Source organism: Pelodiscus sinensis, chromosome 3, assembly GCF_052426305.1.
Source record: "Pelodiscus sinensis isolate ZL-2025 chromosome 3, ASM5242630v1, whole genome shotgun sequence".
Taxonomy (NCBI): domain Eukaryota; kingdom Metazoa; phylum Chordata; order Testudines; family Trionychidae; genus Pelodiscus; species Pelodiscus sinensis.
The window spans coordinates 178,125,328-178,139,240 of NC_143054.1; the positions used below are offsets into that span (position 1 = coordinate 178,125,328).

Here is a 13,913-nt window from a genome sequence, read left to right on the forward strand (position 1 = left end):
CAGAGTGAGAGAAAATGTCATTAAACTCTCTTTAGCAGTGAACATAGTTTGTACTCATAAGGCCCAATTCTGAAATCATACTGATGTGAGTAATATTTACTCACATATGGGTGGTCTCCATAAGTTACTCACAGAAGTAAGAGCTGCAAGAGCTTCAAGACAGAAAAATAGGTCTGATTTTCCTTTTCACTTAACCTTATTTAACACTATTTTATGTAACTTCCACTGAAAATTTGCAGTTACTCCTGATTTTACACCACAGTAAGAGTGCATCTACACTGCACCATAGCTCAAAATAAGATATACAATCTGAGCGATCAAATTACGTATCTTATTTCAATATTATTTCAAATTAACCCACTATGCTGAAACATCCCTTACTCCTCTTGGAATGAGGTTTACAGAGATGTTGGAATAGCGAACCCGAAATGACGGGCTTGCTGTGAAGATGCGGGATAGCTATTTCTGGATACTCCTGTATCCTGAAATTGTGTTGCAATGTAGACATATCCTAAGTAAGAGAAGTATCAAACCCATAACTTGCATTTTAGTGAACCTTAACAGTGAGTCAGGGAAATGTCAAGATATGGGTGTACTGATATGATGTCCTCACCAGTTGTGAGGATCTGAGCATGCTTAGTTTTTATTGAAATTAATACAAATGTTGATATTGAGCAGGCTCAAAGGTAGGGAAAATATACTTAGCTATCTATTAGCCTTATTTGAAATTCAAGTTAAATATTAATATGAAGAAAAATATTTTTTAAACAGCTATGTGGAATTCTTTTACTTTTCTCAAAAGAGTACCTAGTGCAAAGGAAGATTTTGTAGTTTCTTTTTTAATTTTATTATTAAAATTCACATGCTACTCCTGCTAATGTTCCGCCTCTGTTAGCCTTTCCATTCGAAATCACTATTTATAGAAGATTAGAACTTGCCTGTAAATGCACCCCAGGCTAAAACTCAGAATAAAAAGGTTTCAGGTTAGAAATAAAAGTTATTTTACACTTTAGGGGGAAACAGTTCAGCAAAGACAGACACATTCTGTTTGCTGATGCTGCCTTATTCTCAGGACTTATATGACATTAAAAAAGAAAAACTCATATTCCTTATTATGCTCACTGTCTCTGTATTATTCAGGTGAATCCACAGTGTTCAATTAAATGCATTAATAATAGCCTATAATAATAGTTGACATGTGTATAACACTTTATATCCTGAAGAATGCCTAAGTGCATTACACATTAGGTATATATGAACTCCCTAAAACACTTTCCCTTTTGGAGTGAACCATGGTACAGCATGCTGCACAACAGTGAGGAGAAAAGAAATAGAAGAACATTTACAAAAAGTGCAGTACCTTTACATTTACATTTACCAGTACTTTACATTTACAAAAAGGAACCTTTACTGCCCACTGAAATTTAAGATCTCATATGATAGAATAGCTGACACTATAGTTCATGCAGCAATGCTAAAGTATGGCTGAGTCCAACAAAGAGTTAAGTTTGTATGTAATTGTACTCTCGTTTTATATTTCTCTCCTGATATTTGGGATTAAAAGAGCATTTTCATGTAACTCTCATCAGAGTAAACCTTATGCATGATTTTGTTGGGACTATTCATTTGAGTAAAGTTATACACAATTCAATACACCTTTACAAGTTTGGAACCTAACTTTTAATTTCTTATATTTGGAAAATAGTTCACCATATTCCAACATTCACTCATAGTATCTTAGGGTATGTCTACAGTGCAGGCTAAAGTCAAGATACGCAACTTCAGCTATGTTAAATGTGTAGCTGAAGTCAAAGTACCTTAACTTGCTTATTGGCGCTGTCTACACAGCAGGAAGTCTAAGGAAGAACACTCTTCCTTCAACTTCTCTTACTCCTCGTGAAAGGAGGGTTACAGAAATTGGAGAAAGAAGCCCGATATTTCGAAATTATTTCAAAATAATGGGCTTGCTGTGTAGACGCACACTCTGTTATTTTGAAATAACATGCGTTATTTTGAAATACGTGTGCAGAATACAGATAGCCTTTGAGATAGTGTTTACTATTGTTTACTAAATATTGAAATAGAACCCAAATTGTATATTTTTCTGAACCCTTTTAAAAATATGTTGAGGACCTGTTATACTCACATGTTCCTTAGAATAAAATACATACAATACATACATGTTTTTCTCAACTAGATTCCAATAATGGTGTGGCATGAAAAAAAAATTGCAGACAGCCCCTTTTCTCTCATTGTTTAATAAAGAACTCATAAAATTAGTGTTGCTGACTTTTTATCAATATTCTACATAATTATTAACACATTTTAGTGTAAAAATAATTTAATGTAAAAAAACCTGCATAGCTCTAGCATTAACTACCTTATTTATACCTGGGAAAACAATCAATATTGTTGTTTTGTATTTGTTTATAAAAGACATTGTTCCTAATGAATGTCAACAATATTCCTGCTTTTTTATTTTGTTTATTTAATCCATATCCATTTTTAATTTTGTGCTTCCTTCTGGTGCTGATGTTGAGTTCAGCATTAGAAACATGACTTATTTCAGCTATCGTTTTCCTTTGGTTCTTCCTCATTTTCTGTTGCTCTCACAATGCAGGTGATATAACAGAATTTCCAGGTAAGGCTGTTTTGTGAGTTCTAGTCAATGCAGTTGTGTAAAAGTTTTATGTTACCTGGCTGTATCTGTGTCAATTGCGGATACAAGTAAAAACATTTACAGACAGTTTATTTTGCATGAGGCTTTCCATAAATGTTTTGTTGATCATTTAGAATTTGTCTTATTTCATGAACTACAGTCATTTTCCCTATGTTTGATAGGCTATTACAAGCTTTTTTTTTTTTTTTTTTTTTGGTTTTGTGGTTCTTAAACTTTTAAAAATGTTTTTTAATGTCTATTTAAATGCCCTTTTCTTGAAATGCTTATTTTACAATGAAGCCTTCACAAATTAAATTAATTCAATTTTAATGCATATATTTACATTAAGGTACAACTCCTTCTATTCATGTATGGGATGCTATGAATAAGCAGACTCTTTCTATGCTGCGCTGCTTCCATGCCAAAGGGGTCAATTATATTAACTTCAGTGCTACTGGCAAACTTCTTGTGTCAGTAGGAGTCGATCCGGAACATTCTATCACTGTGTGGAGGTGGCAAGAAGGTAAATCTAGAGGCCCTAGCTCTTTATTATTTCCAAATATTTTCTTCTTTTAGTTAAGACTTTGTGATTAGCCCCATGTGTGTCTCCGATAAATCAGACAACTCCTCTATTAAGTGGTCCATTCTGTTTTCAATAAATTCATATAACTATCATCAGTGGTGAAATTCAGCCCAGTACACAGAGATTACACAAGGAGCTTTTTACCTCTTTAGCCTCCCATTAAAGGCTTAAGTGGCAATGAATTCAAGCAGAAGTTGTTGTACAGTCCTCTGCACTGTGATGGATTTCAAACATAGAAAAATCCAGAAATATAACGCAAAAACAGCATTATATTGTATTATGTATTTTGTGTCAGGGCACCTTTAGAATTGTAGAGTGGTCCATAAAACAATGTTCTTCTTTGAGTGCTGGCCCACTGTAGGTGTGCTTGTTCTGCATATGCCCAGAGTCAAGAATTTTGACAGGAGGATCCATATGTCTGGACATCAGCATTTCTTAAGTGTGGTTATTGTAAAGGGCTAGCCAGCAGCAGAAAGCTTGCTGGATGCATAAATTAAGATAAATTAAGCAATGGTACAAGGTGGGTATATTCTTTTTTTTTTTTTTTTTTTTTCTAAACAGGAACTCACCTTTCACTGTGTAGGCAGTAATGCCTTATTAAGCCAGCCAGTAGTATTAATCAGTTTATTTTTATAAAAGCACATGGGAGATAATTTTACAGGTAACATTAGCTTTATTTTAATGTCTTCTTAAAACAGGGGCTAAAGTGGCTAGCAAAGGAGGACACCTGGAGAGAATATTTGTTGTAGAGTTCCGCCCGGATTCAGACACTCAGTTTGTGTCTGTTGGAGTAAAACACATGAAGTTCTGGACACTAGCTGGCAGTGCTTTGCTCTATAAAAAAGGAGTCATTGGGTCCAGGGAAGATGCCAAAATGCAAACTATGCTTTCTGTTGCCTTTGGAGCTGTGAGTTCAAATATCTTTTTATGAAATTTCAGTACTTTTTTTATTAAAACCTAAAAGTATCAATATCGATTTGGATGAAATTCACTTGAGTGTGGATGGTGCATTTTAAAGCTCTGTGAACCCTTACTCCACAGTTAAACCCTTACCTTGGGACTTTTAAATGGTTCTCAGAGCATTGTGTGGGTCCTCTTGAACTGTGATAAGTTTGTCGTGTAATAAATATAATTTGGGATTTTAGTGCTTATCTGGGACATCGCCTGATGTGTTTTATATTTCCTAAACATAATTTATTTAGCAGTTGAGCAGTTATTTTAGAAAAATTAAATATTTTAATTATGGGTTGAGATTTTATAAAATGGTTTTTCTCTCATGATGTTATGTGTGACATTGTGTAGTGTTCTAGCTTGTGATAACACTATATAGTTCTTCCTCTGTATTCATTAGAGAACATTTTAATGGTCAGATTTGATGTTAAAGGTACAGACAGATGTGCACTGACACTGAAAATGCAATGTTAATATGAGACCAGGATCTTATCCAGCATCTGCCTCGTGCAGAAACCCCGTGCAGATACTCACCCTCATTGGCATGGAGGGGTCATGGAGCTCCTTCCCCAGCACTGGAGGTGAGGGAGAGATCTATGGCACTGGAAGGGGTGCAGCACTGTGACCCAATGCCCAATACCATGGCACTGACCACCCAGCACTATTCTCAGTCCCAGAAAAGTCAGCACCAATCATCCTTTTGATTGTCTTGGTACCATTCTCTGGCACCACCTTCAACTCAGTGCAGGCCCCTCGCTCTGGACTCATTGGCACCCCTGTGATCATCTCTCTGGCTCCCAATCCAACATGTTCTCATTGTATTCCAGAAGAAGCCATACCAGCAAACACAGACTCAAAAGTCATACCCACCTTGGCCCTTGCCACGCAATGGCCCTGTTAGACACGATGAGCTTACCATCAGTCCTAGGCTGTGTCCAGACTCAGGGGTTTTTTCGAAAAAAGGAGCCTTTTTTCGAAAAAACCTCACCTGCGTCTAGACTGCAGCCGCGTTCTTTCGAAATTAAATCGAAAGAACGTGGCTTTTCTGTCGATGGCGGTAAACCTCATTTCACGAGGAAGAACGCCTTCTTTCGAAGGTTCCTCTTTCGAAAGAAGGCGTTCTTCAATGTAAATAGGGCTTCTTCGAAAGAGAGCATCCAGACTCACTGGATGCTTTCTTTCGAAAAAGCAAGCCGCTTTTTCGAAAGTTCAACGTGCAGTCTAGACGCTCTCTTTCGAAAGAGGCTTGTTCGAAAGTATCTTTTGAAAGAGCCTCTTTCGAAAGAGGCTTGCAGTCTAGACATAGCCCTAGGGTGCATCCAGGGTATCTAGATCGGTGGTCTCCACTCTCTCTACCATTCCAGATTACCAAGGAACTCTCAAGCCTCATGGCCATGATCTCTAGACCACCACAGGAGGCCATGAACATTGGGACAGCTCCAGAGTCAGAACCAACCTAAGGGCAAGAACACTTACTGGCTACCCATGCAAAGGCCAAGGAAGCTAAAAGATTAGACCTTTTTTGCAGGAAGATCTGTTCAGTGGGCAGTCTTCAATTGAGGATAGCTAGTCAGCATGGTGTCCTCAATCCATATGTTTACAACTCTTGGGATGCTATGTCCAATTTCAAGGAGTTCCTTCCCGCTGATTCCAGGTAATCACAACCAGAAAGGCCACTTATCGTGAAAGATAAAGCAGGGAGCACGTGGCCAAAGGCTCAAAGGGAGGATCCATGAGTGCTGAGAGGACCAACTTAAGGTCCCAGCCAGGAACAGGATGCCAAGCCAGAGGGTGAAGTCTGTCCATACCCTTTAGGAAGCACCCAACCGGGGGGGAGAGGCGCAAGAATACAGAGTAGCCAGCCTGTCTCGGATAGAAAGCCTAGGCTGCTAGGTGCATCTTTAGCAATGAAGTTGCTAAGCTTTACTGCTTCAGAGACAGTAGTTACACCTGCACCTGAGGCACAGAGGCAGATAGAGGATCCAGACAGCACTCAAGGCACCAACAGGAAAAACACTTCCACTTGGCAGAGTAATTGATCCTAGTAGAGGGCGTCCTGCTGCTAAGGAGGACCTGCTGGACTTGGTCCGAGCAGGCCAGCTTGTTTGGGTTTAGCCATGAAGCCTCCATATCATGATGTGGAAGGACAAAAGATCTGGGTAGTGGAGACACCAGTGATCCTGCGTGATGAAGTCTGGGACCAGAGGAATTGGAATCGGAGGTTGTACCAACAGTTCCAAGAGAGTGGAACCAGGACTATCAGGATAACATTTCGCCCAGTCTCTGTGGAGCTTGAGGAGCATCTTGAGGAAACATGTATGGGAGGCCAGTATGCAATGGAATCAGGGAGGCATCTGCTGCTGACCTGGGCTGAGGTTCCAGAATGAGTAGAAGCAAGGGCACTTCTGATTGGTCTGCGTGGCGAAGAGCTTGAGCTGGGAAAATCCCCACTTCTGAAGAACAGTATGGAGAACATCCGACCTGATGGAACATTTGTGGGTGAAGAAATGGTGGCTGAGGCAATCCCCCTGTCTAGTTTACCTTCCAGCCAAATAAGTCAAGACATTTAGTGTCTCTCAATTTAGGCTCTGGGACTGTGGCGCTCTTTCTCATTTACTGCCTCCACTACCAGGGAATAAGGTGGGTAAACGAGTATTCAAAGTATTGGTACAAAGTACTTTCTCTCAAACCCCTTCACCATTGGTGGAATAGAAGCAGGGGTTTGGCATAAAGTCTTAGCCTTGGACAGGATGGTCTTACTGAGGGGAAGTGCCTATGGACAGACCCTCTGGGGCCAGGATGTCAACCATCAGATTATCCTGTTCTAAGAACGCCTCTACCTAAAGGTTAAGGCTGAGGGCAACCCTGCAGAGCAGGTCCTGTAGGGCCCTGTATACCATGGGGGTGGGCCCGTGATGGAGGTGCGCTTCACCTCCTCATCCAGTGAAGAGGAGGAAGATGCCAGTGGGTGGCTCTTGTCCTGGCCATCCTCAGGGTTGGTCCTGGGCTTGCACTGCAGGGTGAGGCTGGGTCTCAGGTGGTAGTGTAGCAGGAACTGCTGGAATAGGGGCAACTGGCTGATGGTAGCCTCTCAGACCTGGGATCTTGATGTAGCCAACAGGGGTCCAGTGGGCAACATGCCCTGGGCCTGATGGAATGCCCAAAATTGCCACTGAGGCAAGAACCCCAGGCTCTTTGAATTGTTTGATCTTGGGGGAAATTATCCTCATGCCCCCCCTCCCCGTCAGGGGGCTGGGTAGATCCTCTATATATACAACCGGAGGACCTTCATTTACTGACCTCCTGGTGCAAGGCTCCTTAGCGTGGCATGCTCAAAATCTGTGAGCTTCAAGCCCTATCCATTCTGTGATGAACTAATCCCCTTTATGGGCACAATAAGTGCCTCTTCTATCCAGCTAGCAGATGCTCGATGTGCTTCTCATTTTCTGCTTGAATGGAGAAGTTGCAAGACAAGAGTATCAAATTCCACCTTCTGGAATAATCTGCGAAGATCTCACCAGACCCTCAGGAGTCAAATTCCAAGACCCAGCTAGTGGACAAGCCACTAGTCCATCCATTAGACAGACTACACCCGAAAAAGGCACAGAGAAGACTGTGCCAAAAAAGTAACTTGCACCAGCACAGTTCACTTGGGACAGGGCAACCAGTTTGAACCCAGTAGAGGCTCTGATGCCAGAGATCCTATATTCTATGCTGCTCCTGCACATGGTGGCACTAGAATTCAAGTATTTCCAGGTCCACATAGCCTGTCACACTCCAGTACAGAAGCACACAATATTTTAACATCAAATGGTATCAAAGTTCTTTAAAGGCCTTCTTCACATCCTATGACCTAATTAATTATTATGCTAATTTCTTCCCCAAAGCTGCACTCAGTACTGGGAGAGGAGAAACTAAATACTCTGGACATTTCCATTGCTTTTCTGTATTACCTTAAAAGGCCAAGCCATTTTGGCAGTCTTCTCTGCCTCTTTGTGGCCATTTCACAAGACCAAGATGAGCCATTGCAGAGAATCTCCAAGTGGATCGATCACACAATGAATTTACATCTGTTAGCGGTCTGCTAAGCTTCTCCCTTTCATCATCAAGGCACAGTCTGCTAGAGTGCAAGCTTCCTGCATTGTCCACTTCAAAACTGTTCCAAACTCTGAGCTCTGCAAGGTTACAACATGAAGTAGCTCACTAACTCTTGTGAAATGAGAGCTTTTGATGTGGTGAACAGGGAAGATGTGAAGTTCTGAGAGAGTAATATTTCAATCATTCTCTGACATAGTCAGCTGATACTCTTACCTTCCATGCTGCTTGACAGACATCTACAGTACAGCCCATACTGATACACACTCGAAGAAGAAAGAATGGCTACTTATACTGCAGTAACTATGGTTCTTTGAGATGTTGCAGTATGTGGCTCTCATAACCTGCCATCCATCCCCACTTTTTAGAGTCCTCATCTAACACGGGCTTTGAAAGGAGAGTTGTGGCCAACTCTCCCTTTATGCCCTCATGTGAGAACACAAGGAAGCACCAGACAGAAGGTGAATGTGTGGCCTCAGTGGACAGTGAACATTTCAGTCTTTTACACACAAAGCACAAACACTCCTGCTGAGGGAGCCTCATTGACCTCAACATTTTGAAGGACCACAGTTACTATTGAGTAAGCAATTGTTCTTTTCCAAAATATGTGATTTTACTAAAATCCTGTGGTTATATCACAATTGCTTTTTTTGTGAGAAATACAATAACAAGAAGAGAGTTTTAATTTTAATTCAGTTACCCAAAGAAGTGGTAAAATGTTATTACTAATTTCTATAGCGGGGGTTGTTTCTGTTTGTTACAGAATAATCTTACGTTTACTGGTGCCATAAATGGAGATGTCTACGTATGGAAGGATCACTTTCTGGTTAGACTGGTGGCAAAAGCTCATACAGGACCAGTGTTCACAATGTACACAACTCTTCGAGATGGATTAATTGTAACTGGAGGGAAGGAAAGACCGTGAGAGACACATCTTCCTAAAATACATTGTTTATATCTGTGTTAGATTATTATTTATGCAATGCTCTAGATGTGTATAGTGCTTCATAGACCTATAAAAAGGAGAAATGCCTGCCCTACAGAAATTACAATCTAAATCACACAAAACACAGCAAGGGATGTTAATAATAGGGGAAGAGATATGAAAGGATGTGGGTCACAATAGTGTAACAGAGAATAGGAGGAGCAGTAGTTTGGCAGCAGAGGAAAATTCTGTGTAGTTTCCCGTCTGGTTTATGGGGTTTCTGACCTTCATAGCAGAGGCAGACTGCAACATTTTTGCCATAATTATTAGATTTACTCAAACTCCAGATTCTCTTCCCTATTTCTTTATCTTTGATTTGCAAGCTTTCTGTTTTCCAGAAGTCAAATATATTTTTTCAGAGTTGACCATTTCATTTTTACAAGTGTGATAGAAAAAAATTGAGATTAGTTAACAGGGAGACCTGTTTGCAGTTTACATCGTCATTGTCATAGTAGCACTGCTTTGAAAAATATGCAAAATATTGGCTTGATACACTCATTTTCCCATAAAACAGTAATATGGTTCTTTAAACGCAGTAAAGGGAGATTATGTGTACGTTTTTATATTTAAACAATAATTTCTAAAAACTACTATTTTCCCAATGAAATCTCAATAGTTGATAAATTCCAGTCAGTAAGAAAGGAGAGTTCCATGTAATCTTTGACAACATGCTCTTTTTCAGGACAAAAGAAGGAGGTGCTGTAAAATTGTGGGACCAGGAGATGAAGCGCTGCCGAGCTTTTCAGCTTGAGACAGGACAGCTCATTGAGTGTGTGCGCTCGGTTTGTAGAGGAAAAGTAAGTGAGCCAACATGACAAGTTTTACAATTTACTGCCCATTACTCTGATCATAAGAAGCCCCTTTGTTATTCCTGATGTTGTTTTTGCCACATAGAAGAGCAGGAAGAGAACAAAGAGATTATAATCACTAAGGCCCCTCTAAATCTATATGCAAAAATGTTACATCTTCCTTAGTTTTGTGCACTAATTTACCTGATTTACCGGTACATGCCCATTTGCACATCCAATATGTATATGAATTCTAAAGGGATGTATGAACATTTTTACAAGTCTGATTACAACTGTACCTCTGTAAGCACAGAATTTGGCTCAGATCAATGCATATGAAACTTCAGAGAGACTCTTTTTGCCTTTGTCATACATGTATCTGAAGGTAGAATTAGCTTTAGACCCTGATTCAGTCCTCTAATGAAGTTAGTGGAAACACTAATATGCTTAAAGTTAGGCACTGCTTTTAAGTATCTTGCTAAATTTAGATCTTGAAGATGTAATACAATATTGATTACTGTGCAACCGCTCTTAAAACAGAATACTTTTATATTTGTATAACTTAAGGCAGTATTTTAGATATAAATGATAGAAAAAGAATATTATTTTAAAAGATGACTTGCAACATTGTATTTAAACTGTAATCATGAAATCACTGTAGGCACAGTCCATGTCTAATAGATATTTGCACATGCTGATATATAATAATATTGGCTCTATTTAACTAGTCTTGGGGAAAATCTACAATTTTACTATGGCTCCAAATGCAACAATTGTAGAATTCCCCCAGGACTACTATTTAACTGCATTATTGGACCCTAGAAATTTAAAGTATCCTTGATCTTCTAAAAATCTGGCTGCGTCTAGACTGGCATGATTTTGCGGAAATACTTTTAACGGAAAAGATTTGGCCATTTTAGCCATCGGGCTTTCTTGCGCAAAAAATTAAGGTGCCTGTCTACACTGGCCCTCTTGCACAAATATTCTTGCGCAAGAGGGCTTATCCCTGAGCAGGAGCAGGAAAGTATTTGCGCAAGAAGCACTGATTTTGTACATTACAAAGTCAGTGCTCTTGCGCAAATTCAAGTGGCCAGTGTAGACAGCTGGCAAGTTTTTGCACAAAAGCGTCTGCTTTTGCACAAAATCTTGCCAGCTAGACGCACCCCTTGTGTTAGTGAACTACATTCAGAGGTTCAAGTTCAATGGTGGTAATAATAAAATTATTATGATTATATTTAGCTCTAAATCATTAATAATAAGTAGGTCTCACTCTGCTTAAATACACCTCTTCTTACTCTTCCATCTCCACACAGTATACATTACACCACTTAAACTGCATAAGGAGAGCAAGTCTAAGAAAATCTAATAGGGTATGTCTAAACTACAGGATAAGGTTGAATTAAGATACACAACTTTAGCTACGTTAATTACATAGCTGAAGTCGAAGTAACTTAACTCAACTTTTGGCACTGTCCACACTGCAGGAAGGTGAAGGGAGAACACTCTCCTTTTAACTTCCCTTACTCTTTGTGGAAACAGGACTACCAGCATCAACTGGAGTGTTCCCCCCCCCCCCCCAGTCCGAATTAGTGTGTCTTCACTAGACCCACTAATTCAAACCCTGGAGGATTGACAGCGGCAGCTTCAGTCTTCTCTGTAGTGTAGACATACCCTAACTGATCATAAGAGGCCATGATGATCATTTACATTAAGACTGTCCTTTGCACATTTCTGACAGTGTAAAGGAGCCCTTAGTGTAAATGAGAATCAAGCCCAAGCAAGTCTAAATTAGTCCAAAGAGGTCTAAGTTATACCACCTTATGTCTCACTTCTGAATTTGAAGTGTTATAACCACCTGTTGCCACCTGACAGTGGATGAGTATGTCTGACTGTGGAGGAGGTACAAAGATTTAGTGGTAAGATAAAAATAAGGAAAGATAAAGAATGTGGAAGACATTTTCATTTTTCCTAATCTGGTGGATGAATGCTGTGTTCATGGCAGTCCAGGACTGTTAATGTAGGCAGGTGCTGTACAAAATTTCTCGTGAAGCCTGCCACTGCATCTGAATTCTTTCAGCATCACTGCTATTCCACTTCTATATCTCTCATGAGCAGAGCCTGCCAGTCATGCAAAATTGTATAAAAATTCTATTATCTTCTAGACAAAAAAACTGTAGGGACAAGGCTGAAACACACCGAAGGTCATTTTCACTTTTGACCTAAGCTAGGATGTGAAAATTGGCCTCTGGAAATGAAATGCTTGTTTACTTGTCTTAATATATAGTTTCAAGATGCTGAATGAAGTATAAATCAAGACTATTTATAATAAGTTCTCTGTTACACATCTTATATTTTATATGTGTTGATAATATGCTCATTTTGATATACTGGTTCTCGCCCTATTTTGACTACAATAGGGCAAAATTTTAGTAGGAACTAAAGATGGAGAAATACTTGAAGTAGGAGAAAAAAATGCTGCTTCAAACCTGCTTATTGATAGTCACATGGAAGGGGAGATTTGGGGCTTAGCAGCTCACCCCACGAAAGACATATTTATCACTGCAAGTAATGATGGAACAGCAAGAATCTGGGACCTCTGTGACAAAGTGAGTACCATTTAAACTAAGAATAATGTCATCAGTAGCAATATCTTTACATAATCAAAATTTTTCCAGTTTATGTGTTGCCCTCTGTCCATGTATGCAACTCACTTAGGGTATGTCTACACTACAACGTTAATTCGAACTAACTTAGTTAAATTAGTTAATTCGAACTAGGGAAGGGTAAGTGGAAGGAGGTGAGGGAGGAATGGGGCACGAGCCCCCGATGGGGAGGACTGGGCTGGCTCTGCGGGCTTCTGGGGGTGGAAGCTCTCCTGCATCCCCCCAATTGCCCCCTCTCCTCAGATAGCAACCTGCGGCAAGTTAATTAATTTGAACTAAGCTAATTCGAACTAACGCATACAGACTAAAAAACTAGTTCGAATTAGCGTTTTGCTAATTCGAACTAGCATGTCCACATTAAGTGGACCCTGAACCGGGCTTAAGGATGACCGGAAGCAGTGCTGGCAGGGCATCAGAGGAGGACTTAAAGCATTGAGATGCTGTCTCAGGCTAGCCGAGGGCTGTGCTTAAAGGGTCCCGACCCCCACCCCGGACAGACAGTTCTCAGGGGTGCCCCGCTTGCAAAGCAGTTCTGGCTTGGATTACCCACACTGGGCACATCACAGCACTCGGCCATCAGCCCGGCTGCACTTGCCGCAGGCTGCCATCTGGGGAGAGGGGCCAATCGGGGGGCTGCAGGAGAGCTTCCACCCCCAGAAGTCCGCAGAGCCAGCCCAGTCCTCCCCATCGGGGGCTCGTGCCCCATTCCTCCCTCACCTCCTTCTACTTACCCTTCCCTACCCCCTCTTCTTGATGTACAAAATAAAGATAACGTGTCTTCCAAAATGGAATCTGTCTTTATTGAACAAAACTGGGGGAGACAGGTAAAAGGAGGTGGGAGAGGGGAAGAGAGAGGCTGGGAGAGGGGAGGGCAACTAACATGATCAGGGGTTGGGAACAGGTCCCATATGAAGAGAGGCTAAAGAGACTGGGACTTTTCAGCTTAGAAAAGAGGAGACGGAGGGGGGACAGGATAGAGGTCTCTAAAAGCAGGAGTTGGGTGGAGAGGGTACATACAGAAAAGTTCTTCATTAGTTCCCATAAAGAAGGACTAGAGGACACCGAAGGAAAGGAATGGGTAGCAGGCTTCAAACTAGTAACAGAAAGTTGTTCTTCACAAAGCAAAGAGTCAACCTGTGGAACTCCTTGCTGCAGGAGGCTGTGAAGGCTACAACTAGAACAGAGTTTA

At 40.7% G+C, this 13,913-nt stretch overlaps 1 protein-coding gene across 3 annotated transcripts in view; it reads left to right on the plus strand.

Annotated features, from left to right (window-relative positions):
- EML6 (EMAP like 6) overlaps positions 1–13,913 on the plus strand; it is a 210,393-nt gene that overhangs the window by 174,100 nt on the left and 22,380 nt on the right. For all 3 annotated transcript variants that reach the window (XM_075925488.2, XM_006122118.5, XM_075925489.2), the window contains 5 exons: positions 3,009–3,182; positions 3,941–4,149; positions 9,052–9,209; positions 9,956–10,070; positions 12,479–12,667. In XM_075925488.2, coding sequence (XP_075781603.2) covers positions 3,009–3,182; positions 3,941–4,149; positions 9,052–9,209; positions 9,956–10,070; positions 12,479–12,667 — 845 coding nt within the window. The remainder of the gene's footprint in view (positions 1–3,008; positions 3,183–3,940; positions 4,150–9,051; positions 9,210–9,955; positions 10,071–12,478; positions 12,668–13,913) is intronic.